Here is a 26,556-nt window from a genome sequence, read left to right as displayed (position 1 = left end):
TTACCTTTTCAATTTTGTGGCTTTTCAAAGTACCAACAGTAAACAACTAAACAACAACAACTACGCCTCAGTCCCGACAAGTTAAGGTCGGCTATGGCTATATGAATCATCACATCTTTCTTTAAGCTCAACTCAGGATAACAACTGTAAAAAATATTTTTAATTTATGATCAATTTTTTCAATACTAAATGATCTCAAGAAGTAACTACATAATTTAACATCTTGATTAGATTGCCCGTTCAACTTACAACAGTTTTATCAACAATACTATACAGAATTTCTAAAATTATGATCCTAACCCGGAACACCTTGATCTAAGATCCTGATTGAGCTTTCGCGAGCATTGTCTGTACTGTTGCAACCGAATCCACAGTGGACTTCAGTAACCAACTGATTCCTACTTTCACGCGGTGCTGATCAGTTGGTAATCTGATCAAATAGGCTACTTTTCTTGCAGTATGACCAACAAAACCTTCTAAGGTCAGCCCATCGGTGAAGCTTGGTGAAACAGCAGCGTCATGCCTGCCAAGAGTCATCATCTCACCTAAATTTTGATACCTAAAAGGCAACAGTGGACGGTCATTAATTGCGGCCCACAAATTCCAACCAGCAAAATCTGCTTGCTGGAAAGCAACTTGTGCAGTAGCCGGTAGCACCTTCCCATTTTCGTCCCTTAATGCAGAAGAGTCACCAACAGCAAATATACGAGGATGACCCTTGACACGAAGAGTTTCATCAGTTTCTGCTTGTCCCCTAGCGTTCAGAGGAATGTCGTAAGGTTTATCACTAGGTTCCAACTCAGGAAGTAGTGGCTTAGATCCAATAGTCCATAAAACTATATCTGCCGTTATGATCTGACCCTCTAAGCCCCTTTCAGCAGGCTGCAATTCAAGTATTATGCTTTCAGAATGATCAGCTGCTGAGTCCATGCTCTTAGATTCAGCATCAGAGGTCTGAGACTCAACTTCCTTTTTTATGCATCGGACAAAATAACCAAGTAGAAGTTGAACTTTCCTAGACAAAAGTACTTTTAGTGCTGCTTCCCTATTTCCTGCCGGAGCATTTGGCAAGACTGTCTTTTCAACATTAATTGCTTGTACAATACCCTTTTCTTTCAACCTTTCTGATATCGTGGCAGCTAACTCAACTCCACCATAACCACATCCAACCACTGCTACTCGTACTGCAGAGTCCTTACCAAAGTTCTTGCGCTCTAATTCCTTTAGCTTTTTATCAACCCTAAGAGCATCATCTAGGGTATAAAATGGCAAGGCATAGTCTGCAGCACCTGGTACGATATCAAGTTTGGCCTCAGCTCCTATAGCAAGGACCAACCAGTCATATTCTATTAGGAGACCGCTTTCGAGATGAACAGTCCCTGCTGTAGGTGCATTAGTTCCTAAATGGTCACATGGATATAGGCATTTTACCCTGTCTTTGAGGAACCGCACATCTGTATTGGCAAGCAAGTCTGAGAACTGTGGAGCAATTTCCCATGTCTCAACTTCTCCAGAGAGAAGTTCATACAACATTGGCTTAAAAACGAAACGTTCTGACTGGTCTATGAGGACTACCTGTGGTTTCTTGCCATCAGGCCAAACAAGTGATTCTAACCTCAATGCTGTATAAAGACCTCCAAATCCACCACCTACTATGCAGACCCTTGGCCGCTTGTTATCAGGCCAAATATAATTAAGACGTGGAGCATCAGCTGCAGCAGGAGCTTCCATGGTACTTCCGAATCCTGCGGTGGCGCTCAAGGCAACAGTGCGCAGTGATCTATTCCTCTTTGAGCTACCAGAACACCACGAACTGCTCCAAATCATGGGTAACTTAGGTGAACGTGTCTTTCCCCATCGCATTTGGCGGCAGCGGACTAGTGCAATTGTCGCTGAAGCAGAACATGCAAGAGCACACTCCATTGAAGCAATTGATATCTGATAGTAGCATGTGCAAACAGTGGCGAAGTCAGGAATTTCGCTAAGGTGGTTCAAACTTTGAGGAAGTAAATACAAAATTTCTTCGATGAATGGGTGCACTGACAATTTTAAATCAAACTGCGTAATATTTTGCTAAGTCGTAAAACACTTGTAATAGAACTAACAATATAAATCAACAAAGGAAAATCTACTAGTGAAAGCATAATTCAAATATGTTTTACAAGTATGCTCAACGAGGTTTTATCTCCTGGAATATATTTATGAGACTTATTGGAAATAGCACTAAATGGTTTTCTTTTTACATAAAGCACTACACAACCGTCTAAAAATCTATTTATCCATTCGGTTGTGCAAGGCATTCTTGATAACTTCATCTTAAAAAAGGCTCTTTCAATGGATGCAGTGGCAATTGCGAACTTGTTTTTGGTACTTTATGAAGATATTCGGGAGAAGGTGGGTGTGGCTCCCGTGGACGACAAGATGCGGGAAGCGCGGCTTAGATGGTTCGGACACGTGCGGAGGAGAAGCCTAGATGCACCGGTTAGGAGATGTGAGCGGTTGCTTTGCCAGGTATGAGAAGAGGCAGAGGGCGGCCTAAGAAGTATTGGGGCGAGGTGAGCAGGCAAGACATGACGCGGCTTCAGATTTTCGAGGACATGACTCTTGATAGGAACATGTGGAGGTCGAGCATTAGGGTGGTAGGCTAGGGGGTAGTCGAGAGTTCTTCTCTCTTTGTACCGGGTAGTCTGATAGAGTTTTGTTTAGGTTTGTTAACGGTCTATGTTGTGTTCACATTGTTGTTTTGCGTAGTTTTGTGCTATTGTCCTTTCACTTATTCGTTGTTGTTATTTTCTTTCTGGCATCTTTTGTTGTTACATGCCTTTTCTCTTGTTTCTTTTCTGATATTATTGTCTCTCATGTTGAGCCAAGAGTCTCCCGGAAACGGTCTCTCTACCTTTTTCGGGGTAGGGGCAAGGTCTGCGTACACTCCACTCTCCAGACCCCACTAGTGGGTTTTACTGGGTATGTTGTTGTTTTTTGGTACTTTATGATAATGTTTCTCCAAGTTCATTGAAACTTCGAACTGAAATAACTTATAAAGCGCATAATGTTTATCAAGCTCTCAATTCCTTTTCTCTAACAAGTAAACCAGTTTCTTATTGAACCATCAACATTTATCAATTAACTGATTTATAGGATATCGTTCGATAACCAAAAGGAAAAAGAAAGTAAAAGCACATTTCACCCACAAATCAAACTCGTAAGACTTCAGATAGGTGTATTTCCTGGGTTAGTTGTTAATTAATTACCAGCTTATTTATAACTATGGTGGATATTTAGAGCAGTAAAGAAGTAGAGTTGAGCTGTACTTGAAAAGCCAATGGTTCCAAGTGCAACAAATAGTTAATTACAACAGTAAAGGCACTTCCTCTATTTTGTGGCGAACAAGTAAAGGATCAAATTGAATATATATTACTGTGAGGTTCTCTACGAAAGACAAGATGAACGTATAATCTCTACCTAAAGAGAGAATAGAATCGAACCTCAACGGAGACTGCCGGAGAATCGAACTAGCTTCACAGAGTCCGGCGACGGCGAGACTCGAGTGGCTCTGGCGAGTTGCGCCTGCTGAGCAATGGCGAAAAGTTCCTTTTTTTTTTTCTTCAAAAGATAACTTACGCCTCTTATGGCATTTTGACATCCTTCACCGTTGGCCGCTGGGTCACCACTCACCTGTTTCAATTATGTGTTAGGTGTTCAAAATTTATTACATTTGTATAAAGTAATGCTTTTTATTTTTTATAAAGTAATATTTATATTATATTATGGATGTTCATTTAGTACTTCGTTGTAAATAAGTTTTCTGAAGAAGCTTATTCATATGGGACTCCGCCGTAAATATGTTTATCTATTTAGTACTCTATTGGAAATAAGCCTCCTAAAGAAGCTTATTCATATGGGACTCCGCCGTAAATATGTTTATCAATTTAGTACTCTATTGGAAATAAGTCTCCTGAAGAAGCTTATTACTTCGGTACCCAGTTATGGATAAATATTACCCCGATAGAAGATTATTTATACCGGGTATAATAAGTTTATCCTTTCGATACTCCGTTATGGATAAACATTATCCATACCGGGTACAATGAGCTTATCCTTTCAGTACTCCGTTATGGAATCATTACCCCTAATAGAAGATTGTCTATACTGGGTACATTATCTATACTTGGTACAATAAGCTTATCCTTTTAGTATTCCGTTATGGATAAGCATTACTCTCAGTAGAAGATTATCCATATCTGGTATAGTAACGGCATACACAACAGCTTACAGTAGCAGCTGACACAGCAGCTTCCTTTCTTCTATAAATAGAAGAAATTTCAGTTCATTATGTACATCAGTTTGAATTCGAATAATATATTTGTTTCTCTCTATACTTGTCTTTACTTTACAGTCTTTATTTTATAATACGTTATCACCACGAGACTCTGTCATCTCGAGCAAATACTTTGAAAGTATCTGAGGTACGAACTTTCTTTTTCTATATAATGTGAGATCTTTCTAAACTTGAATTTGTAGCCCTGGATATATCGGGGGGCAAAAGCTACATGTCTTGGGTGTTTGATGTTGAAATTCATCTTGATGCGATGGGTCTAGCAGACACCATCAAGGATAAAAACTAAGCATCAAACCAAAACCGTGCCAAAGCAATGATATTCCTACGCCATCATCTTGATGAGGGCCTGAAAATAGAATATTTCACTATTAAAGATCCAGTCATACTATGAATAATTTGAAAGATAGATATGACCACCTGAAGATGGTCGTTCTTCCACAGACACGTTATGATTGGACTCATCTAAGCCTACAAGATTTTAAATCTATAAGTGAATATAATTCTGCTATGTTCAGAATTATTTCCCAATTGAAATTAAGTGGTGATAATATTATTGATCATGATATGTTGGAGAAAACTTTCACCACTTTTCATGCCTCGAATATGCTCTTGCAGCAGCAATATCGAGAGATGAGATTTAAAAGGTATTATGAACTTATCTCACATCTTCTTATAGCCGAGCACATAATGGGCTATTAATGAAAAACCATGAAAGCCGACCTACTGGTTCTTGTCTATTCCCTGAAGTGAATGAGACGAACTTCCACCAAGCTAGACGTGGAAGAGGTCGTGGCCCCAGTCATGGTCATGACCGTGGTCGGGGAAGAAATTTTAATCATGGTATGGTTATGTAATTGTTGTACATAAAGAAAAATTATGATTTGATAATGATGTTTACTATAGTATATCTTATTTATGTCATTTTGAAGAATATGGATAACATTATTAGATCAACTTAAACTCTAGCAGAGTTTGCAAGAAATATATAACCACTAGAAGTGGTTATATTTCGTATATCTCATTGTAATTAAATTTTGTTAACCGCCAGAAGTGGTATATGCTTATGATCACCAGAAGTGATAATTTAGGCTTTCTATGGTTATAATTGAAGATAAGCTACATAAATATTCTCTATATTAAATGCACGCCTCGATTTTCTCCTGAAGTAGTAAATATTTTAAAAGAGGTTGAGGCATCACAATTTGATGTGATTAATGCGCATTCAGATAATTATGTTCGATTTCCTGAATGATGAAAACTTTTGATAATATTAATTCATTCCCTAAAGTGAATGTGACAATATTAATAAATCTGGTAAATATGAATGTGCTCTTGATGTGAATATATTACAATTCACCTCCAGAAGAGGTAATATAATTAAGAGAATATATACTCAATATTTCGTATTTTGAATTTGCTTCTCAAGAAGTAACACAATTGAAATTGCCTCATGAAGTAGGAAAATATTATGAAGAAGAGTTTTCTTGTGCTTAAACAATTGTTTTACATTGTTTATTTGATTGTGATTTTCTCTCATAATACCATAAGTGTATGAGCAATATTTGATAGTACAAAATGTATCAACAACTCCTAAAGAGCTAACTGTTTGCCTAGAAGATACATGACACTAGTGGTGTCCGATAAATTTTAGATTGTGGATAATAAATGAAGGCTCTCGAAGATCTTATATACAAATATGTCATTCATATTATATGATTATGGTCAAAACATATGTTGTATTAAACCTGAAGTTTACTAATACAAATGACTATCATATTGAGACTACAAATGACTGGAAGATTGAAAATTTTCATGTTTCCACAATCATAGGGGATAAAATAATATGTATGTGAGAAGTTATCCGCCTTATTCTTCAATTTATATTATATTATGTATCATAGTAAATCAGAAGTTTACTAATGCAAAAGCAGTCACGGTAAACCAGAAGTTTACTAATGCAAAAGTTTATGGCATAGTAAATCAGAAGTCTACTAAGAGATAGCACATGCCATGATAAACTTGAAGTTTTCATTTGCCATTTTTGAATGAGCTATTTAAGAATTCAGATAAGCATATATTGAAGAACTAGAAGATTCTTCAAGAATTCTCCTGTGTTGCTTGTTCTCATAATAAATTGATTATACCAACTAAAGTTGGGATTAAGACTTCTGATTCTGAAATATATAAAAGGTGAATATGGGCCCATTCACCTGTCATGTGAACCACTTATAGATGCATATATAAGATGTTTACATGTATGTTTATTGTCAACCTGCAGTTTAGCATTTGAGATTGCTTTTCTCAATTAAAAGCATAACTTTTAGATTATGAAATCAAGACAGTTCATCTTGATAACGTTGGTTTATATCCAAGCTGCTTTAGCATTGAATACCTCCTACTAATGGCTAAACTATTGCTTATGAGAACAAAGCTTCATGTGTTGGTCTAAGATATTCTAAATTGCATACAACAACACTTGTATGCATCAGACCAACAATATATGATAAAGTCCTCCCCTCACAATTGGTTTAGGATCAGAAATCAAATATTTTTACTATCTTTTGATGTGTGGTATATGATTAATCTCTCTACCACAATACACAAAGATATGTTTCCCAAAAAACATTGGGGATATATATTAATTTTTCTAACATTTGAGGGATGGAAAAATATGCTATATGAATCGAATTATCATTAATATGATCCTCACTTAGAATATAATTCAAGTCAAATGCCAAAAGCATTTGCTGATCCAAACTTTAATATCATATTTCAGCTACAAATGCTCCTATTAAAATTAAAGTTCCTGAAGGATAAATTTTATTGTATGCATGAAGCGTGGTAGACCAATCGGTTCCAAAGGTAACAATTCTTGAAAAATCGTAGGAGCTAATGATCATAATAAGGAGGAAATAAGCTTTAGAAGAGCCCACGAAGAAGTTCAGGTACCTAAAAATAAAGAAAGTGATGAGATCTCAACAAGTTATGTCGCTTAGGAACTGACACAAAATGATCGTCGACGATATATTTGATACAATATAATGCACAATATTGTAAAAGATTGTGAGGATCGGACCAGCAGTCCAGACACTTGAAGATGTCATACCATTTAGATACAAGTCTTAACCTATATGACTTATTTGATTAAATCTATATGAAGATCCTTGAAGGATTGAAAATACTTGAAGCATATAATTAAAAGTCTTAAGAAATGTACTCGATAAAATTATAAAGATCTTTGTACGGTTTAAAGCAATTAGTGTGTGTGTGATATATAATCGCATCAGTAAATATTTGGTGAAAGAAGATTACATAAATGATGTTATTTGTCCATGTATTTTTATAAAGAAAATGTCATCAGAATTTGTTATACTTGATGTTTATGTTGATGACATAAAATTTGTTGGAACTCCAGAAGAGCTTCAAAAGACAATTGAATATCTTAAGAAAGAATTTGGGATGAAAGATCTTGGAAAAATAAAAATTTGTCTTTGGTCTGCAAATTGAATATTTAGCAGACGAGATCTTTATCCATCAATTTGTCTATACATAAAGGGCCCTAAACGCTTTTTCATGGACAAAGCACACACATTAAGTATATCAATAGGTGTTCGATCACTTGAAGTGAATAAAAATCCGTTCCGACCTCTAGAAGAGGACGATGAACTCCTTGGTCCTGAAAATACTCTATCTCAATGTAATTGTTATGCATATATAGGTGGTGCATATCGTATTGGTTTTGCAGATACAAGATTAGAATGCGGAGGCTCAAATATTTGAAACAAGGTTTTCATCAAGGGGAGTAAAATACGCGATGCACTATTTTTTTCTTACTAAAGTTTTTTCCCACAGGGTTTTTCTTATAAGGTTTTTAATGAGGCACCTAGCAATGTGTATTACTAAATATGTGTACTCTTTTTCCTTCACTAGGATTTTTTTCCCATATATTTTCCCTAATAAGGTTTTAATGAGATACATTATCTTTTAACGAACATCCAAGGGGGAATGTTATAAATATATTATATTATGAATATTCATTTAGTACTCCGTTGTAAATAAGCTTCTCGAAGAAGCTTATCCATATGGGACTCCGCCGTAAATATGTTTATCAATTTAGTACTCTATTGAAAATAAGCCTTCTAAAGAAGCTTATCAATTCGGTACCCGATATGGATAAATATTACCCCCGGTAGAAGATTATCCATACTGGGTATAATAAGCTTATCCTTTCGATACTCCGTTATGGATAAATATTACCCTCGATAAAAGATTATCCATACTGGGTACAATGAGCTTATTCTTTCAGTACTCCGTTATTGATAAACATTACCCCAGTAGAAGATTATCTATACCTGGTACAATGAGCTTATCCTTTTAGTATTTCGTTATGGATAAACATTACTCTCAGTAGAAGATTATCCATATCTGGTATAGTAGCAGCTTATAGTAGCAGCTTACACAACAGCTTACAGTAGCAGCTTACACAACAACTTCCGTTCTTCTATAAATAGAAGAGATTTCAGTTTATTATGTACATCAGTTTGAATTCGAATAATATATCTGTTTCTCTCTATACTTGTCTTTACTTTACCGTCTTTATTTTATAACAACTTATAATTTTTCGATAAAAGTTATTTTAATCGATCATTCTTTTATCTGTAGGTGCAAATACCTTTGAGTGTGGTTCGCTCGATTTCTTATTGTAATTAAACCTTTTTATAATAATTTTATTTGTTGTGATATTTTTTAATTATTATAAACAATACTATTATAGAAAATATATATTATAATATAATATGAAAAATTAGTTTCAGATTATAGTAAAGCATTATTATAGCGCGTGAACGTTCTATTAAGAAAGAAAAATACACAAACCCTCCGTCAAAGTAGTTCGCCTTTGTCTATTATGACTTTAACTGTATGGGTTCCTATTACCTTAGTCCTTAGAAGTTTCGGCTCAAAGTTAATATGCTACGGGCTAAATTTTCAGACTTGAAGTAGTAGATCTGAATTTTTTTACAGACCTACTAGAGTAAAAATTGCACGGGGCGCCTTATTTGGTCGCCTCCATTTAACCTATACCCATTTTTTAAAAAAGTTTTAACTTGTACCCACTTTTTAAACAATTTCAGCTCTCTTTCTCCTTCTCTTCTTCTTCTTCTTCTTCTTCTTCTTCTTCTTCTTTCTTCTTTCTTCTGCTGTTGTTGGTGCTACTATGAATCATCAGTTCATGGGATGATTGCCATAAGTATATTTATTAGATTATTTAAAAATAAATTATAAATAATTACGTAAGTTAGTAGACAATAATTTGTGAATATTTCCACGTACGGGAAGTTTAAGGCCACACTTAGTGATTCTTTTCACGATAATTCTGTTCTTTTCACGTTTATTGTTTCCGAAATTTATGATTTAGATACTGTTGGCAATCTGATTATTTATATAGTATGTTAGAAAGATTTTTTCAAAAACTTCAGCTTATATAGTGCTGAAATTTTTACAAATGAACTAAATAACTTTAGCATCTTCTGGTGAAGTTTTTGAAAAAGCTTTATGACAAAACTAATGAATCCAGGACAAAAAAAACTTCAGCTTATTTAGTGTTGAAGTTTTTACAAATGAACTAAATAACTTCAGCATCTTCTGCTTAAGTTTTTGAAAAAGCTTATCCAGGACAAAAAAACTTAAGCTTATATAGTGCTGAAGTTTTTATAAATGAACTAAATAACTTAAGCATCTTCTACTGAAGCTTTTGAAAAAGCTTAATGACAAAACTAAAGAATCCAGAACAAAAAAATTTCAACTTATTTAGTGCAGTTACAAACAAAAACTTTAGCAAATAGAGAACAAAACTTCAGCTACTATGCTTAAGTTCAGCAATTACAAACAAAAATTTCAGCAAATAGAGAACAAAACTTCAGCTACTATGCTTAAGTTCAGCAATTACAAACAAAAACTTCAGCACACTTGGTTCAACACACTTGCTACTTCAGGCCCGTCTACTAGAATGCTGAAGTTTTGCGTGATTGCCTTTGCTACTTCAGCCCCGTATACTGAAGTTACGCGAAAAAGTGGGTACGCTTGCAATTCTTTTTTGCAAAGCGGACACGAGTTAAAACGTGACCCAAAAAGCAGGTATAGATGCAAATGCCCCAAAATTGCACGGGCGCCATATTTAGTCGTCCCCATTTAACATGTACTCACTTTTAAATTATTTTTAACTTGTACCCATTATTTAAGCAACTTGAGGCCTTTTCCTCCTCCTCCAGCTTCTTCTTTTTCTTCTTCTTCTTCTTCCTTGAGTAACACTGATTTTATTTGGCCTTAAGTGCATAAAATCATTGTTTGCACTTCGGACCTATTTGGCCTTAAGTGCATATGAAATACAATTTTTTCACTTCAGGCTAATTTTTTTTTTAACTTCAGACCCGATAAGTCTGAAGTTGATTATAAAGTGTGTAGACTTACAATTTTTTTTGCAAAGTGGATATAAGTTCAATTGTGACCCCAAAATCGGATATAGATGCTAAAGCCCCTCTACTGGACCAGAAGCTTCTCAAGCTCTAAGTATTTACTTTTCTAGCCAAAGATCAATGGCTTAGGTAACTTCAGACCCGCGATTGAAGCTTCAAACCCCGTAGTTTGGAGTTTGGTTCTGAATAGGCTAGACTTTAAGAATTTTGTAAATTTGGCTATTCATTAAATATGGGTCCTAAAAACGGCTGTTTGTGCACATCGCCCGATTTTTAGTTCAGAGAAAAAAGCCCATGGCACAGAACAAAGCCCACTCAGTCTCCTCTCACTTTCGAGTTTCGACTCGAGCAAATCCCTAGCAATTTCGCCCACTTCTTCAATTTTTGCTCACTCACATACGAAGAACAGCTAAACAAAATGGCATCCAGCGATCAAACTGTGTTGCAATTTTCACCATCTTCAGCGAGTTTATCAGCTAGGGTTCAACCTTTGGTCATTTTCAACATTTGCGATTGCTACGTAAGACGACCTGACCAAGCCGAGCGGGTCATTGGCACTCTTCTCGGCTCTGTATTGCCTGACGGCACTGTTGACATTCGCAATTCTTATGCCGTTCCTCACAGCGAGTCTCAAGATCAGGTTTTGCTTCTCATAATTACTGATTCTGTCAAATTTAGTCATTTTTCCTATTTTGTTTTGCTAAAGTTAGACCCTTTTTGGGCCCAAAATAGTCTAAGAAGAGCTGAATTTAGGGTTTAAGTCTCTTTGAGCAATTTTGAGTAAATCTTCGGACTTAGAGAACATTATATGTTACTTAAATTGCTAATTTATTGTTAATATGTACAGATGATAGTTGATTAGGGTGCACATTGTGTTTGTACGTAATAAAATGTGTGTGAACCATGGAAATGCACTGAAAATACTATAAGAAAGGAATCCATTTTGTATAAATATAGATACATTCTAGTTATGCTATGTACCAATTTATTGAACTTGTTACGTAGTGTGTGTGACTTTGAATTTTATTTTGTCGCTTCAGAACCTCATACTTCAACATAGATAATGGAGTAGTATTTTTGTTGTCTCACAAAGGCAAACAAATAAAGGAAGAACATATAAAAAGAGAGGCTATTCTCTGTTTTGCTGTTTTTCCAATCCATTTTATTTTGCCAAATTGATGTTTCTTCTCTCGACGCGGGATGGTGTTAATGAGAGGTTGGAGGTTTGGAGACAGACTCTCGAGTCTAAGGGTTTTAAATTGAGCAGGACTAAGACAGAGTACCTAGAGTGCAAGTTTAGCGCCGAGTCGAGAGAAGTAGGCATGGATGTGAGGCTTGGATCACAGGTCATCCCCAAGAGAGGTAGTTTCAAGTACCTTGGGTCAGTTATTCAAGGGATGGAGAGATTGACGAGGACGTCACTCACCGCATAGGAGTGGGGTGGACGAAATGGAGGCTAGCATCTGGAGTCTTATGTGACAAGAAAGTGCCACCGATACTCAAAGGTAAGTTTTATAGGGCGGTGGTTAGATCGACCATGTTGTATGAGGCTGAGTGCTGGCCAGTTAAGAACTCTCATATTCAGAAGATGAAGGTAGCTGAGATGAGGATATTCAGGTAGATGTGCGGGCACACTAGGATAGATAAGATTAGGAATGAAGATATTCGGGAGAAGGTGGGTGTGGGCTCTGTGGATGACAAGATGCGGGAAGCGAGACTCAGATGGTTCGGGCACGTGCGGAGGAGAAGCCTGGATGCTTCGGTGAAGAGGTGTGAGCTGCTGGCTTTAGGGGGTATGAGAAGAGGTAGAGGACGGCCTAAGAAGTATTGGGGAGAGGTGATCAGGCATGACATAGCACGATTGCAGATTTCCGAGGACATGGCCCTTGATAGGAAGGTCTGGAGGTCGAGCATTAGGGTTGTATGATAGAGTGGTTGTCGAGCTTCTCCTTCTCCATTCCGGGGGTGAAGCGAGTTTGAGTAGGTTGGTCCTAGACGGCTTGTGGTTAATGTAGAGTTCACTCTAACCTTACTGTTTTCCATAGCTCTGGACCTTAGTTGCAGGTTATTGTTATTGCATGTCATCTATTTTATGGTTTTTAGGATGCTGTCATTATTTCTATGGTTATGTTGACGTTACTGATGAATTGTCTTTTCTTGTTTTCTTGTTTTATTTCCATCTTCCTGAGCCAATGGTCTATCAGAAACAACCTCTGCCCTATCGGGGTAGGGGTAAGGTCTGCGTACACACTACCCTCCCCAGATCCCACTTAGTGGGATTTTACTGGGTCGTTGTTGTTGTTGTTTCTTCTCTCGTGATGGTATTCTTAACTCCATGATTCTTGAAAGATATCCCGATTTGTGATAGACCTTTGTTGTAAATGTGTTTTTATTTTATTGCTTTCGCTGAAATTTTTGGCATACGTTCTTTTAAAGGTTGCACTGGATATTGATTACCATCATAACATGTTGTCATCTCATCAGAAGGTGAATCCAAAGGAAGTGATTGTTGGATGGTAATTCTCCATATGCTTATGCCTTCTTATGTTATGGCGGGTAATGCATTTTGCTGTATAGAGTGCTTGGGAGATGTTAAATAGGTGGATGACATTGTAAGAGAATGAAAAGTATGAAATAGAGAGATCATTTGATTTAACTGACAGCATTCTTTTGTATCAAATGTTTCCTTAATAGTATAAACTGATTTGAGCCTTCATAGCTTAGTAGTACCATCTACTACTCCCTCTGTCCCAAATTATGTGGCGTAGCTCGGATTTTGAGAGTCAAATTTCTCAATTTTGACCTTAAATTCGGACATAGAATCTTCAAGTTTGTTTAAACAAAACTAGTATTAGTGTACGCGTGTTGCGCGTGTATCAATATTAATGAGAATAAACTTTTTAATAACAATATAATTAATAGAATATTTAAAAGATTTGTTTGCGTTATACCCCTTTTATTTTCACTGTCTCGATTCAATTCTGAAGCCAAAGAATTTGATGGCTCCCAGTCTTGATTAATAAGAATAATGAACGCTACATGACTCCCATAAAAACTTAAAACGAATCTCCTATATGTAAATAATTTTTTTTGGTTGTTTAATTTGATTACATTCAGCTTGCTTTTTAGTCGAGACGATACGAGGTGATTTTAATAGCCTTCAACTTCATAATGATTTTTCGGTATAGCAATTTTTCTTATCGAGTGGGGCTAATCAGTCGTATAGCCACATACTTTGTGATCACTAAAATAATATTAATGTTGATAATATGTTTTACATTTACCTTCTAATAAGTATTTTTCTAATATGTATGCAGTAAAAAAAAGGTAAATTGATTGTTTTTTGTACTATCAAGTATATATGCTTGAATATTTTAAGTTCATTGTTTTGGAAGAAATTGACAAATAAGGGTACTTTTATAATTATCAAAACTAAAGCTACATATCAATGTGATGAGATTTCTTCATATCAATAATATTTTGATTGAGAAACTGGCGGATTGCTTCATGTATTATTACTTAATATTTAAATAATAATAAGTACTATATTTAAACAAGTACACCTTTATAAGAGTACTTTGTATTGAAACTGGCACGAACTTGTTGCTTTTTCTAACTTTGTGTGGAATTTATAGCTTTTGTAAATAATGAAAATTTTAATAAAATAAATTTTAGTTAATTTAAGGCATCAAATTTTAGGAAAAGTGATATGACGAAGTTATAATTATGTTATATAGTTGGAATAAGGAAAATATTTAAGTAAGGTAAAATCTTGATTCATTTTAAAGTCCTAAATTTTAGGACTTCCTACATATTTCAAATAAGAAAAATTTAATAATCAGTCCTAAATATTAAAAATAATAATTAAATTATAAGATTGTCCAATATGAAATAGCATCATAATTGTTAAACATTAATTTTTTTCCTATTACTAAATTGATAATAAAAATATTATTACGGTTAAGTAGAGGGTTGTATTTGATTTTGTCCTTGAGATTGTGAATATATTAATGTTAAGATTATAAAATATTCTTGGTAAAAAGTAAGTGTTTACCTATGAAATCTCGTCTATGAGTGAGATAATAGTTTTTTATGATAATTCAAACTTACCATATATTTATTGTCCATGCTTCGTAATTATTATATAAGCTAAAATCATAATGGAATATAAAGTCCTAAAACATTAGGATTTCTCACATAGTTTAAATAAGGAAAGATTTAATTAGTAAAATTTTAGTTGAATTAAAATTCCTAAATATTAGGAAGATAATTAAATGACTATTTTGTCTAGTGTGAACTCTATTTTTAAACGGGCAAAAAAGACGAACGATATTTCGCTAAGTGCCTTCGTGCTTTTAATATAGTATAGATTTAGATCATATTATCATATTGATGCGAGTCGTAATTAGCAACTCAAAATATCTAAAAGGCATATGAAAAAATATAGTAAAAAAAAACTCGGTTGACTCTCGAAAGTCGAACTCGACCACATAAATTGGGACAGAGGGAGTAATATTTTGCATGTAGAAACCATGAACTAGTGGCTGCATTTGTCAAGATACAATACTTTGTACCTCCTTTTATATATATTATAAAACACGGGGCATCTTTTCGACTTTTCCAGGTTCTTTTTCCTTGAACATCCACTACATCCACTCTATATTTTGGTTGGTTACTTATGGACCTCCAATTTTGTGTAGTATTCAACATTCAAATACATGGGTTACTAGCTGACGCAATTGTGAATACTTGTCTTGAATTTTCCAGGTTTTCTACTGGTTTTGGAGTCTCTGGTGGTAGTGCTTTGATCCAAGAGTTTTATTCTAGAGAAACTTCTAATCCTATACATCTGACCGTTGATACTGGATTTCAAAATGGTGAAGCTTCAATAAAAGGCTTTGTCTCTGTGCATTTGTCTCTCGGAGATCAGCCACTTGCTGCCCAATTTCAGGAAATTCCATTGGACCTGCGCATGGTTGAAGCTGAAAGGGTTGGATGTATGTCTCTACTTACCTTCCATACCAAATAGGATAGGCCCTATTTTACTGCATATTGACTTAGCTATGTCCATGTGCATTGGTCAGCTTGGATGGAAGTGTGGTTGGACGATATGTAATTGTGAACTGCTGGTGGTAATTCTCATAACAACAATAATAGTTGGTCTGGTAACTTTCACGTAAACAAGTAGCTAATTATCTTAAGGATATGGTGCAATAGTAGCCATATGTTAATGATTTTAAGTCGTAAAGTAGAGTCTGGTTATATATTCTTTTTGGTTTGAGCAATAGTCTTTATTTCCTATTCGCGATGAAAATTCTTACTAGGACATTCTTTTTCCCCTTGATGCAGTTGATAAGCTCAAGAAAACAACCGTAGACAAACTTCCGAATGATCTCGAAGGAATGGAAGCATCAATGCAGCGATTACTTGCTCTTATTGATGATGTCTACAAATATGTTGATGATGTTGTGGTAACAGGAACTTTTCCATAATTGAATTTAGTAAGTTTCTGTGTTTTTCATCTTTAAGTTCTCATATTGGTTTGCCTTTGTAGGAAGGACGTCTACCCCAGGATAACAGAACCGGAAGATTTATAGCTGATACTGTGGCTGCCATTCCTAAACTCTCACCCCAAGCCTTTGATAAGCTTGTGAATGATGGTCTTCAGGTAGCATTTTCCCCTTTGTATGTTTATGCCGTTGCTTCCCTTCCCCTTTTTGGTGATTTCCATGGCATGCAACAACAAACAATCCAGTATAATCTCACAAGTTGAGGTCTAGGGAGGGTAGTGTATACGCAGACCTTACCCCTACCTTGAGGGTAGAGAGACGGTTTTGGATAGACCCTTGGCTCAAGGAAAGGTGAAAAAAAAAGCAGTAGCAACGCAGTAACGACAACAAGATAATAAGAAAACAAGCGAGATCTCCATAGCATGCATACCTAATAATTTTGTTAGTAGCGTCCTAAAATATGCTTGCGGCTGGTTATCATGATATTTAATGAAGCTTAATATTGGGTCTGTTTTCTTACCCTGATTTAATCTTTACTTGTAGGACCAATTGCTTTTGTTGTATTTGGCAAGCCTCACGAGAACTCAACTCAGCTTTGCAGAAAAGTTAAACACTGCTGCTCAGATCCTGTGATTGATTATCCTTTCGTGCTCTTGTAATGCAAGGCCAGATTTTTGTCCGGGTGACTGTTTGGTCTGACTTTTCACAACGCGATCAATCCTCATTATAGATGTTTGGTTTGGGGGGGGGGGGGATCTTTGAACTAGACGGACAACTTGTAGTGCGAGATACTGAATACTTGACATACGCGTTAGAATGCAGTAAGTTTCCAGCATTTTGTAACTGTCTTTCAAGAAATTAAGCTAGAAATAACTTCTTCCAGTTTGTTGGATTGCTGTATTTATCTTTAGAAATATAGTTAGTCACAGAAAATGGACAGTAGCTTTGACGGGAGCAGGATCGAAAGTTTCTTTTTCAAATATAAAATAGTATGTTTAATATGCAAAATTTTCTTAAATTTAGCTCAGTTTACAATTCGCACAAAAAAACTATCTTTATTAGGTGACAAATTTGTCATATTCACCTACTTATCGTTGACCTTAATTGCTTCAAATTTGATTTTCTTGATAAAGGCGGAACTTACAGAAGAATTTACAAATAAAAAGAAAGCATATTGGAATTACACAGAAATCAGATGTGGAACAAAGGAAAACGACTAGAGATTTAACATGGATCTACCTATTGATATCTTTATTTTGTTATACGGATTTATAATCAATTAATCCTTATAGAAACCATATTGTATGTAACAATACAACATGAATGCTATGCTTTTATTACTATAAATCTTCCAAATTTTCTATTTTAGCTTAGGAAATCCCATAAAATGAAGTATGAGTGGCGATTTACTGTGACATATACCCTTGATATATTAAAGCTCGTGTCATTTTTTCTGCAGAAATTCTATTTAATTTCTGAGAAGGATGAAAAGGGGTCCTAATACATGAAGGAACTTCACTAAGTGAAATGTACATAGTTCAGCTCATTCAGTGTACATTAAAAATTATGCATTTTTAACATCCTAAGGCAATATGTTTGTTGCTTCAACTTTAGTAGTACAGTTAGATTAATTGCATAGTCCAAACAATAATTTGTGACTTTTTAATAATTAAATTATTCACAATTGTTCGTAAGCTGTCGTTCACGTGGAAGCTGGAAAGCCAGTAAGGTCTAAGATTTTTGCTAATTTAATTTGTTGCTACTAATTAATGAAAAGACAGCATAGATTCAAGTGGTAAAACATAGTCAAACCATTAAATAATACATCATATAGTATTATGAGATACTACTGTATTATGTATTTGGTTTAAAATAATAGCATACACCGACCAATCAAAAAGACGGTTTTAAGGATCATTCTTGACATTAATAGGCTGACTTTTCAGTCAGCAAATTAATTTAGAAGCTAAGGTCAAGTATTAAATTAATAGTGGGATTAATTAATTAAAAAATGGGATTGGGGACAGTTTGGATATGCAGAAGTATTCTGATTAATGTTACGTATTTTAGGAATGAGGAGATTCTAAACTGAGTTTTCTAATCCTAAGGAGAATGACAGGTCACGTACAGAACGCTAAAAGACGGCGCTTAATTATGGATTATTATTAGGGATTTGTCTCATTGACTCTTTCTGTATCTCTCACAGCAATGCAAATAATTTTTTTGTTGCTGAGTAGATCATTGTTATGTTGGTGTTACTGCTTCTTTTTTATTATTATATTATATTTTTTTAATTATGTTGTGACTATATTTTTCTTGAGTCAAAAGTTTATTCGGAACAACTCCTTTCCCTTCCCAAAACAGGAGTGAGATTTAAGTATATATTACCTCTCCCAAATCTCACTTGTGCGATAGTTTATGTTATTGTTATAATTGCTAAGTAGACTAATGATAGTTCTCTCTGCAAATGTAGTGTTGCTTTTATTACATATTCTCCTATGTTTGAGGTAACACTATATTCTTTTTAGCTTGTTTAGAAAAGAAAGATATCTTTAAATATCTAAAAAAAAAAATTGATTTTAAAATTTTTATTTTTACTTAATTGATGAATTTAGGCAACAATATTATAAGATCATATAATTTTTTTCCTTTTTTTAAAGTTCGTGCTCGTCTAAATAAGTTCACGTAAACGGAGATGGAGGAATCAGTATTATAATACTTGTTCCATTCTATTTTTGTTACTTTCATTGTTTAATTTTGAGGTCCAACAACAAGTTGACAATCTTAGAATTTAAGTTTATGTCAAGAAATTGTTGGACACGTGCCAGCCAGTCATATCTTTGAAATAGCAGTCCCCCAAATCATAATCAAAATAAAAAAATTGAACGCTTAGGTCAACTCTCCCATGTTTCAAACTTGCCAACACATATCAATACAGCAACTGCCACCTCAAATGCATGAATCCAAGTCCCCATTCACTCCCTATATAAACCCCTTCTTCTTATTCTCACTTCATCCTCAGCCTTCACACATCACTCCTTAATCCAACTCAAACTGCAAATTAATTAACAATGCCTTGTTCCACAATGTTAACAGCAGCTTCTGGAGCTGTAACTTTGATCAAGAAATGTACCATTTTTCCCTCTCAAAAATCATCTATTCCTGACCTCAAACTCTCTGTTTCTGACCTGCCTATGCTCTCTGTTCACTATATTCAAAAAGGTTGTCTCTTTACTCGTCCTCCTTTTTCCATCGCTCACCTCATTTCGCTTCTCAAGCTCAGTCTTTCTCAAACACTCACTCACTTCCCTCCTTTGGCCGGTCGTCTATTGACTGACCAAGATGGTTACGTCTACATTTCTTGCAACGATGCTGGTGTTGATTTTGAACACGCCACTGCTACTGATATTTTCATTCGCGATGTTATTGGCTCAATTGATGTTCTTGATCATGTTAAAGAGTTCTTCCCTTTTGATCGTACAGTGAGTTATCAAGGTCATTTTAGGCCTCTTCTTGCTGTTCAAGTGACCGAATTAGCTGACGGCGTCTTCATTGGCTGCGCCGTCAACCACTCCGTCACTGACGGCACCTCATTTTGGAACTTTTTAAATACCCTTGCTGAGGATAGTAGAGGTGTGAAAAGGATTACGAAGCAGCCGAATTTCAACCGTAATTCAATTTTGATCTCAAATGCCGTACTAAAACTCCCAGCTAATGGACCCACAGTCACCTTTGACGCTGACGCCCCATTGAGGGAGAGGATATTCAGTTTCAGCAGGGAATCAATTCAAAGACTCAAATCAAAGACGAACAATCAGAAATCGAATTTCGACGAAGAAATTAACATTGTTGAATTAATGGCCAAACAGAGCAACGATCCCTTGATACAATGTTCGCGGACAGAAAAGGCGGCTGTAATCTCAACGGCTGAGATTTCATCATTTCAATCGCTTTGCGCATTGCTATGGCGAGCAGTGACACGTGCGAGAAAATTCCCAGCTTCCAAAATGACGACGTTTCGAATGGCTGTAAACTGTCGTCACCGTCTCCAACCGAAACTCGATCCGTTATATTTCGGCAACGCAATTCAGAGCATTCCAACATACACGTCAGCTGGAGACGTTTTATCACACGATCTGCGTTGGTGCGCAGAACAATTGAACAACAACGTGAAGGCGCACGATAATGCTATGGTACGGAAGTATGTAGAGGATTGGGAGAAGGATCCACGGTGTTTTCCGCTAGGGAATTTCGACGGAGCTATGCTAACAATGGGGAGTTCGCCGAGATTTCCAATGTACGACAATGATTTCGGGTGGGGCAGACCCGTTGCTATTCGAAGCGGGCGGGCTAACAAGTTTGACGGGAAGATATCAGCGTTTCCGGGGAGAGGAGGAGGAGGAGGAGGAAGCGTTGATTTAGAGGTGGTTTTGTCACCGGAAACAATGGACGGCCTTGAGTTGGATACTGAGTTCATGCAATATGTTTCTGGGTATTAAATTGGATAACCTAAATTGTGAGCTTTGTATTCATTATTAATTGTTGTTTAATTTGTTTCATAAACTAATTTGTGGGTTTGCTAAAAGGGGTACGTAATAAAAAAGAATATCATCCAAAAAAAAAATTGATTCAATATGTTTTCTTCTTTGTTTTATTTTTATTTTAGCTCACTTCTGTATAACTGCTAATCTGCTATGCTAAAATATAAAATAGAAAATTCCTAGTCAACCAGTCGCTAGACACACTTTTTACACTAATTAATTAATTAAAATTTTAATAAAAACGATTTGATCATAGCTTGTGTTATAAATTATCCACTAAAATTTTTTATTCAAATCACTTACAAAACTTTAAAAACAATCTAAAATTATATTTATATCCAAATAAAATTTAAAATTTTAAATACTATTTTCACTTAAAAAAAATTTCACCATATTTTGAAATTTTACAATTTTTATGTCCACACGCCCGCTAAACCCTATGGTGATCTTCAGCCGTCCTTTTCGATTTGTCGGCGTATGCTATTATTTTAATCCAGTCAACATTTGATATAAACCAAACACTGTCATTATTAATTACTATATATTAATTTGGCTAAGTAGGTCAATGTTGATGTTTATAGCCTGATCGGCTAAGCTTTTTTGGGGCCAAACGTACATTTTCTTTAAGTCGAAAGTATTTTTTTCTAAAAATTAAGGTGTTTCGCCAAACTTTTGAAAGAAAAAAAGTATTTTTGAAGAGAAACACAAGCAGCTTTGAAGAAGTAGAAAAAGTAGCTTATCTTCAAAACTACTTTTTTGATTTTTTTTGTTGAGAAAAATACACTCAAAAGTAATTTTTAAAAGTTGTCAAACACTAATTTCGCTAATGCTTTTCAAATTAATTAGTCAAACACACTGCTTCTCACCAAAAGTACTTTTGAGAAAAAACACTTCTCAAAATAAGCCGATTTTTGCGGCTTGACCAAACAGGCTATTAGTCTCTTAACCTCTTTATTAGTCAATGAAAGATTAATGTAACAAAAAACTTGGATACTAGTGTTTCTTTTTGGGGTGAAATATATACTCCCTCCGTTTTAATTTATGTGAACTATTTAATTAGATACGGAGTTTAAGAAAAAATGAAAAACTTGTGGTGTAAAATGAGGCACATATATTTTATGTGACTATAAATCATTGCATAAAGGTAAATTGTTTCCAAATAGGGAAAGAGGTCATTCTTTTTTGTACGGACTAAAAAGGAAATAGGTTCACATAAATTGAAACAGATAGAGTATTATATAGTAGAGGTCGAATCCCATTAGTTTTTTCGATTGAAAGTATCTATAATATTCAGATGGGAAATATTTTTATATTTGTTAAATAATATCAGATGCTTTTAATATTAGCAGGAAGTTGATAGAAATATTACATCCATATTAATTTTGGAAAATTAGGTTGCCCTTGGAAATCTATGTAGAATTTAGTTGTTGAAAAAGCTGGTTTTAGTGGCGACTAAAAATTTGCAACAAAAACTATTGTGACGCCAAAACAATTAGTATTAGTGGCGCATTGGTCGCCACGAAAACACAGGCTATTCTGGCGAGAGTTGTCACAGAAAGTATAATAGTATTTGTGGCGACTAGTCGCCACTATGAAAAGCGTCCTAATAGTTGCCAGTAGAAGCAGCGTCCTACCAAACCAAATCAAATTATATATTTATATATTTGGTTGGTTCGAATTTTTTTACTCAATATCAAATCAAACTTATTTTTAATCGGTTTGATTTGACTTTTCGAATCGTTGCTGTTTTCTGACTGAGTTTGAGTACCCCTAGTACCAACTCTAAATAAAATTTTAATCAAGGATCACATGGACATATATGTAATATCCACTCTGTAAGTACTTAGCTAATTACATACTCTGTCCCAAATTACGTGATATTCATTTTCTTGTTTAGTCGGGCCAAAAACACTAATACTATTCTATTTTATATTTAATAACAAGTTAATTTTAAAACTTTGTATTTTACCTTTTGTTTGGTGCAACGATGAGATAAACAAGGATAAGATATCTCGTGGAATTACTTATCCTACCTTCTATATGAGATAACTAATTTCATCATTTTGCGGTAAAACTTATTCTGGGATTAACTAATATACTTATAAATCAAGTATGGGCTAAATACAATCTCAAATTCTATCCCGAGATTATTATCATTATCCTTTGTACCAAACAACTCCTTAATGCGATGATTTATAACTACAATTTTGTTTAGGCCATATTTTCAAGTTTTTCTTTTATTTTTAAACTGCATCCGTCAAATAATTTCATATACTGAAACGGAGAGACAATTACTTTCACCACGATCCACGTGCTTTCCTATACAAAAAGAGATGAATTAAAGCAATTATTATAAAGGTTGACAATTTCTTTTAGATTAAGAAACATATTAAATACAATTAAAATTAATCAAACAACCCAAACAGAGAAGAAAACACAAGAAAAAGCTAATATGTTACACTCATTTGAGTCATTCTTCCCTCACCCCACATTTCCGTATCCTCCATAATTCACCACACATTTACCACCACCTTCAAAATACCCCCTCCCCAAACCCAATACAAAGCTCCCCATTTAACCGTCCCAATTCACGTAAGAATTACAACAGTCAATACCCAGAAATGTATTGCATGTACTTTGTGTTCAACTCTAGCCCGTTCATTGTTTCCGGTGACAAAACCACCTCTAAATCAACGCTTCCTCCTCCTTCTCTCCCCGGAAACGCCGATATCTTCCCGTCAAACTTGTTCGCCCGCCCGCTCCGAATAGCAACGGGTCTGCCCCACCCGAAATCATTGTCATACATTGGAAATCTCGGCGAACTCCCCATTGTTAGCATAGCTCCGTCGAAATTCCCTAGCGGAAAACACCGTGGATCCTTCTCCCAATCCTCTACATACTTCCTTACCATAACATTATCGTGTGCCTTCACATTCTTGTTCAATTGTTCCGCACACCAACGCAAATCGTGTGATAAAACGTCTCCAGCTGATGTGTATGTTGGAATGCTCTGAATTGCGTTGCCGAAATATAACGGATCAAGTTTCGGCTGGAGACGGTGACGGCAGTTTACAGCCATTCGAAATGTCGTCATTTTGGAAGCTGGGAATTTTCTCGCACGTGTCACTGCTCGCCATAGCAATGCGCAAAGCGATTGAAATGATGAAATCTCAGCCGTTGAGATTACAGCCGCCTTTTCTGTCCGCGAACATTGTATCAAGGGATCGTTGCTCTGTTTGGCCATTAATTCAACAATGTTAATTTCTTCGTCGAAATTCGATTTCTGATTGTTCGTCTTTGATTTGAGTCTTTGAATTGATTCCCTGCTGAAACTGAATATCCTCTCCCTCAATGGGGCGTCAGCGTCAAAGGTGACTGTGGGTCCATTAGCTGGGAGTTTTAGTACGGCATTTGAGATCAAAATTGAATTACGGTTGAAATTCGGCTGCTTCGTAATCCTTTTCACACCTCTACTATCCTCAGCAAGGGTATTTAAAAAGTTCCAAAATGAGGTGCCGTCAGTGACGGAGTGGTTGACGGCGCAGCCAATGAAGACGCCGTCAGCTAATTCGGTCACTTGAACAGCAAGAAGAGGCCTAAAATGACCTTGATAACTCACTGTACGATCAAAAGGGAAGAACTCTTTAACATGATCAGGAACATCAAGAAAGCCAGTAACGTCGCGAATGAAAATGTCAGTGGCAATAGCGTGTACAAAATCAACACCAGCATCGTTACAAGAAATGTAGGCGTAACCATCTTGGTCGGTCAATAGACGACCAGCCAAAGGAGGGAAGTGAGTGAGTGTTTGAGAAAGACTGAGCTTGAGAAGGGAAATGAGGTGAGTGATGGAAAAAGAAGGACGAGTAAAGAGACAACCTTTTTGAATATAGTGAACAGAGAGCATAGGCAGGTCAGAAACAGAGAGTTTGAGGTTAGGAAAAGATGATTTTTGAGAGGGAAAAATGGTGCATTTGTTGACCAAAGTTACAGCTCCAGAAGCCTTTGACATGGCGGAGCAAGGCATTGTTAATTAGCAGTAGCTAAGTTTTAATGGCGGCTTTGTACTCAGCTGCAGCTTCACTTGGAATAAGGAATGATGTGAGAGCTGAGGATGAAGTGAGAGTAGTAGTAGTAAGAGGGGCTTTATATAGGTTTTGGGACTGAAATATTATGAGATTGTGTTCATGAATTTGATGAGATGGAGATTCTTGATTTGATTTTTGTTGGCTGTCTTCTTTAATTTCCACGAGATTTTCTCTGGCTTTGCTCGGAAGGGAGCATTACTGCCATGTGGCCTCACGCATTCGAGCCAGAGAAATAGTCATTTGCATCGGATAAATTTGCGTACGATAAACCCTTATGGTCCGACTCTCTTTGCAAATTTGATATTTTGGGGAGTTGACCCAGAATTCATTTTGATTATTTGATTGGGGACTGCTGGTTTAATCATATGATGACTGGCTGGCACGTGACCAACTATAAACAACAAGACGTTAATATTGATAATTGAATTGTCACACAAATCATATATTGGTAATTAATGGATTAATTAATTCCACTAGTAATTAAAGTATATTTGAGTATTTGAGCTTCGCTTGTGTTTTAGATTATTCACTGTAAAAGGTCGGTTCATTAATGTGCCGATGATCGATCCTCAAAGCCGGCATTTTAGATTCGTCGGCGTATGCTATTATTTTAATCCAAGGAACATTTGATGTACAAACAGCACAATAGTATATGGCAGCACATTTTCATTAAACTACTACTACTATGTATTTATGTTGATAAACTATATACTCCATTCGATCCATTTTAATTGATTTTTTGATATTTTTGTGAGTTACAATATTTGATTTTTTCAAATATAAAAAAAAATTAACTTTTTCTTTTTAAAATTACTCTTGGAATAATGAGACTAGGAGTATTTGTTATATTTACAATAAGCAAATTAAAGTTAATATGGTCAATTTTATCATTAATTAATACTAAAATATAAATTCTTTAATATGTGTGAAAACAACTTAAAAATCAATTAAAGTAGACGGGATGAAATAACTTAATTAGAGGTTGATTTTGTAGGCTGACTTGATGATTAGTCTCTTCATTAATTAACAACAAATTAAGTTGACAAAGTACTTGGACTGTTTCCAGCATCCACGTGAATGACAGTTCAAGAGCAAACATGAAGAGCTAATGAAGTCACGCTTTTTCTTAGGTTCTTTGATTAGTTGAGCTATTAGTACTGTTAATCAGAGGAATTAAAAGGAATGGCCCAAATAGAATGGGCTGCGGCCTATTACTTAATTTTGTACTTCCAAACGAAACTCATACATTGCAATGCAACAAGTGTTAGATTCAAGTTTTAATGATGAAAAATAACGTATTTCTACTTGCAGGAACAATCCAAGAGCAAAGGAAAGGAAGATTGTCAAATATTTGTGAAGGAAGACAAAAAAGGAAGGAGCAAAGAAAAAAAGAGAAAAAGATCTCCAAAGATCTAACGGTAAGAAAAATGAGTAGATAATATTGACTAAGAACAAGAAGGAAAGAACAACTTATAAAAAATACTGTGTCATGGCAAGCCACTTCTTTGAAAGCGATTTCGGCCCGACTGGATGCAAATCGTTAAAACCGGTCTCTCCCCAAGGTTCTACAGCACCTCCAAACACGTGCACTCATGGATGGAAGTT

The 26,556-nt window shown here is 35.5% G+C and overlaps 4 protein-coding genes across 4 annotated transcripts; 2 read left to right on the top strand and 2 right to left on the bottom strand.

Moving 5' to 3' along the window:
* Positions 1–156: 156 nt before the first annotated feature.
* LOC107796444 (alternative NAD(P)H-ubiquinone oxidoreductase C1, chloroplastic/mitochondrial-like) lies at positions 157–3,682 on the bottom strand. The gene is made up of 2 exons (XM_016619217.2): positions 3,486–3,682; positions 157–1,938 (listed from the first exon to the last, which is right to left on the bottom strand). The coding sequence occupies exon 2, from the start codon at positions 1,921–1,923 to the stop codon at positions 316–318; it is 1,608 nt and encodes a 535-aa protein (XP_016474703.1). The 5' UTR covers positions 1,924–1,938; positions 3,486–3,682; the 3' UTR covers positions 157–315.
* A 7,439-nt stretch (positions 3,683–11,121) lies between these two features.
* LOC107796445 (eukaryotic translation initiation factor 3 subunit F) lies at positions 11,122–17,330 on the top strand. Its single transcript, XM_016619219.2, has 6 exons — positions 11,122–11,452; positions 13,249–13,328; positions 15,580–15,809; positions 16,162–16,283; positions 16,367–16,480; positions 16,866–17,330. Exons 1-6 carry the CDS (start codon positions 11,231–11,233, stop codon positions 16,953–16,955), a joined length of 858 nt encoding a protein of 285 aa, XP_016474705.1. The 5' UTR covers positions 11,122–11,230; the 3' UTR covers positions 16,956–17,330.
* Positions 17,331–19,311: 1,981 nt separating this feature from the next.
* On the top strand, positions 19,312–20,928 carry LOC142166592 (putative acetyltransferase At3g50280). The gene has a single exon (XM_075225955.1). The coding sequence runs from the start codon at positions 19,394–19,396 to the stop codon at positions 20,819–20,821; it is 1,428 nt and encodes a 475-aa protein (XP_075082056.1). The 5' UTR covers positions 19,312–19,393; the 3' UTR covers positions 20,822–20,928.
* Positions 20,929–23,471: 2,543 nt separating this feature from the next.
* LOC107796441 (putative acetyltransferase At3g50280) lies at positions 23,472–25,046 on the bottom strand. The gene has a single exon (XM_075225954.1). The coding sequence runs from the start codon at positions 24,888–24,890 to the stop codon at positions 23,472–23,474; it is 1,419 nt and encodes a 472-aa protein (XP_075082055.1). The 5' UTR covers positions 24,891–25,046.
* Positions 25,047–26,556: the final 1,510 nt, after the last annotated feature.

The sequence above is a fragment of the Nicotiana tabacum genome, chromosome 11 (assembly GCF_000715075.1).
Source record: "Nicotiana tabacum cultivar K326 chromosome 11, ASM71507v2, whole genome shotgun sequence".
NCBI classification, from domain to species: domain Eukaryota; kingdom Viridiplantae; phylum Streptophyta; class Magnoliopsida; order Solanales; family Solanaceae; genus Nicotiana; species Nicotiana tabacum.
The sequence above is the reverse complement of the archived record's forward strand: the minus strand, read 5'-3'. Positions and strand labels throughout refer to the sequence as shown.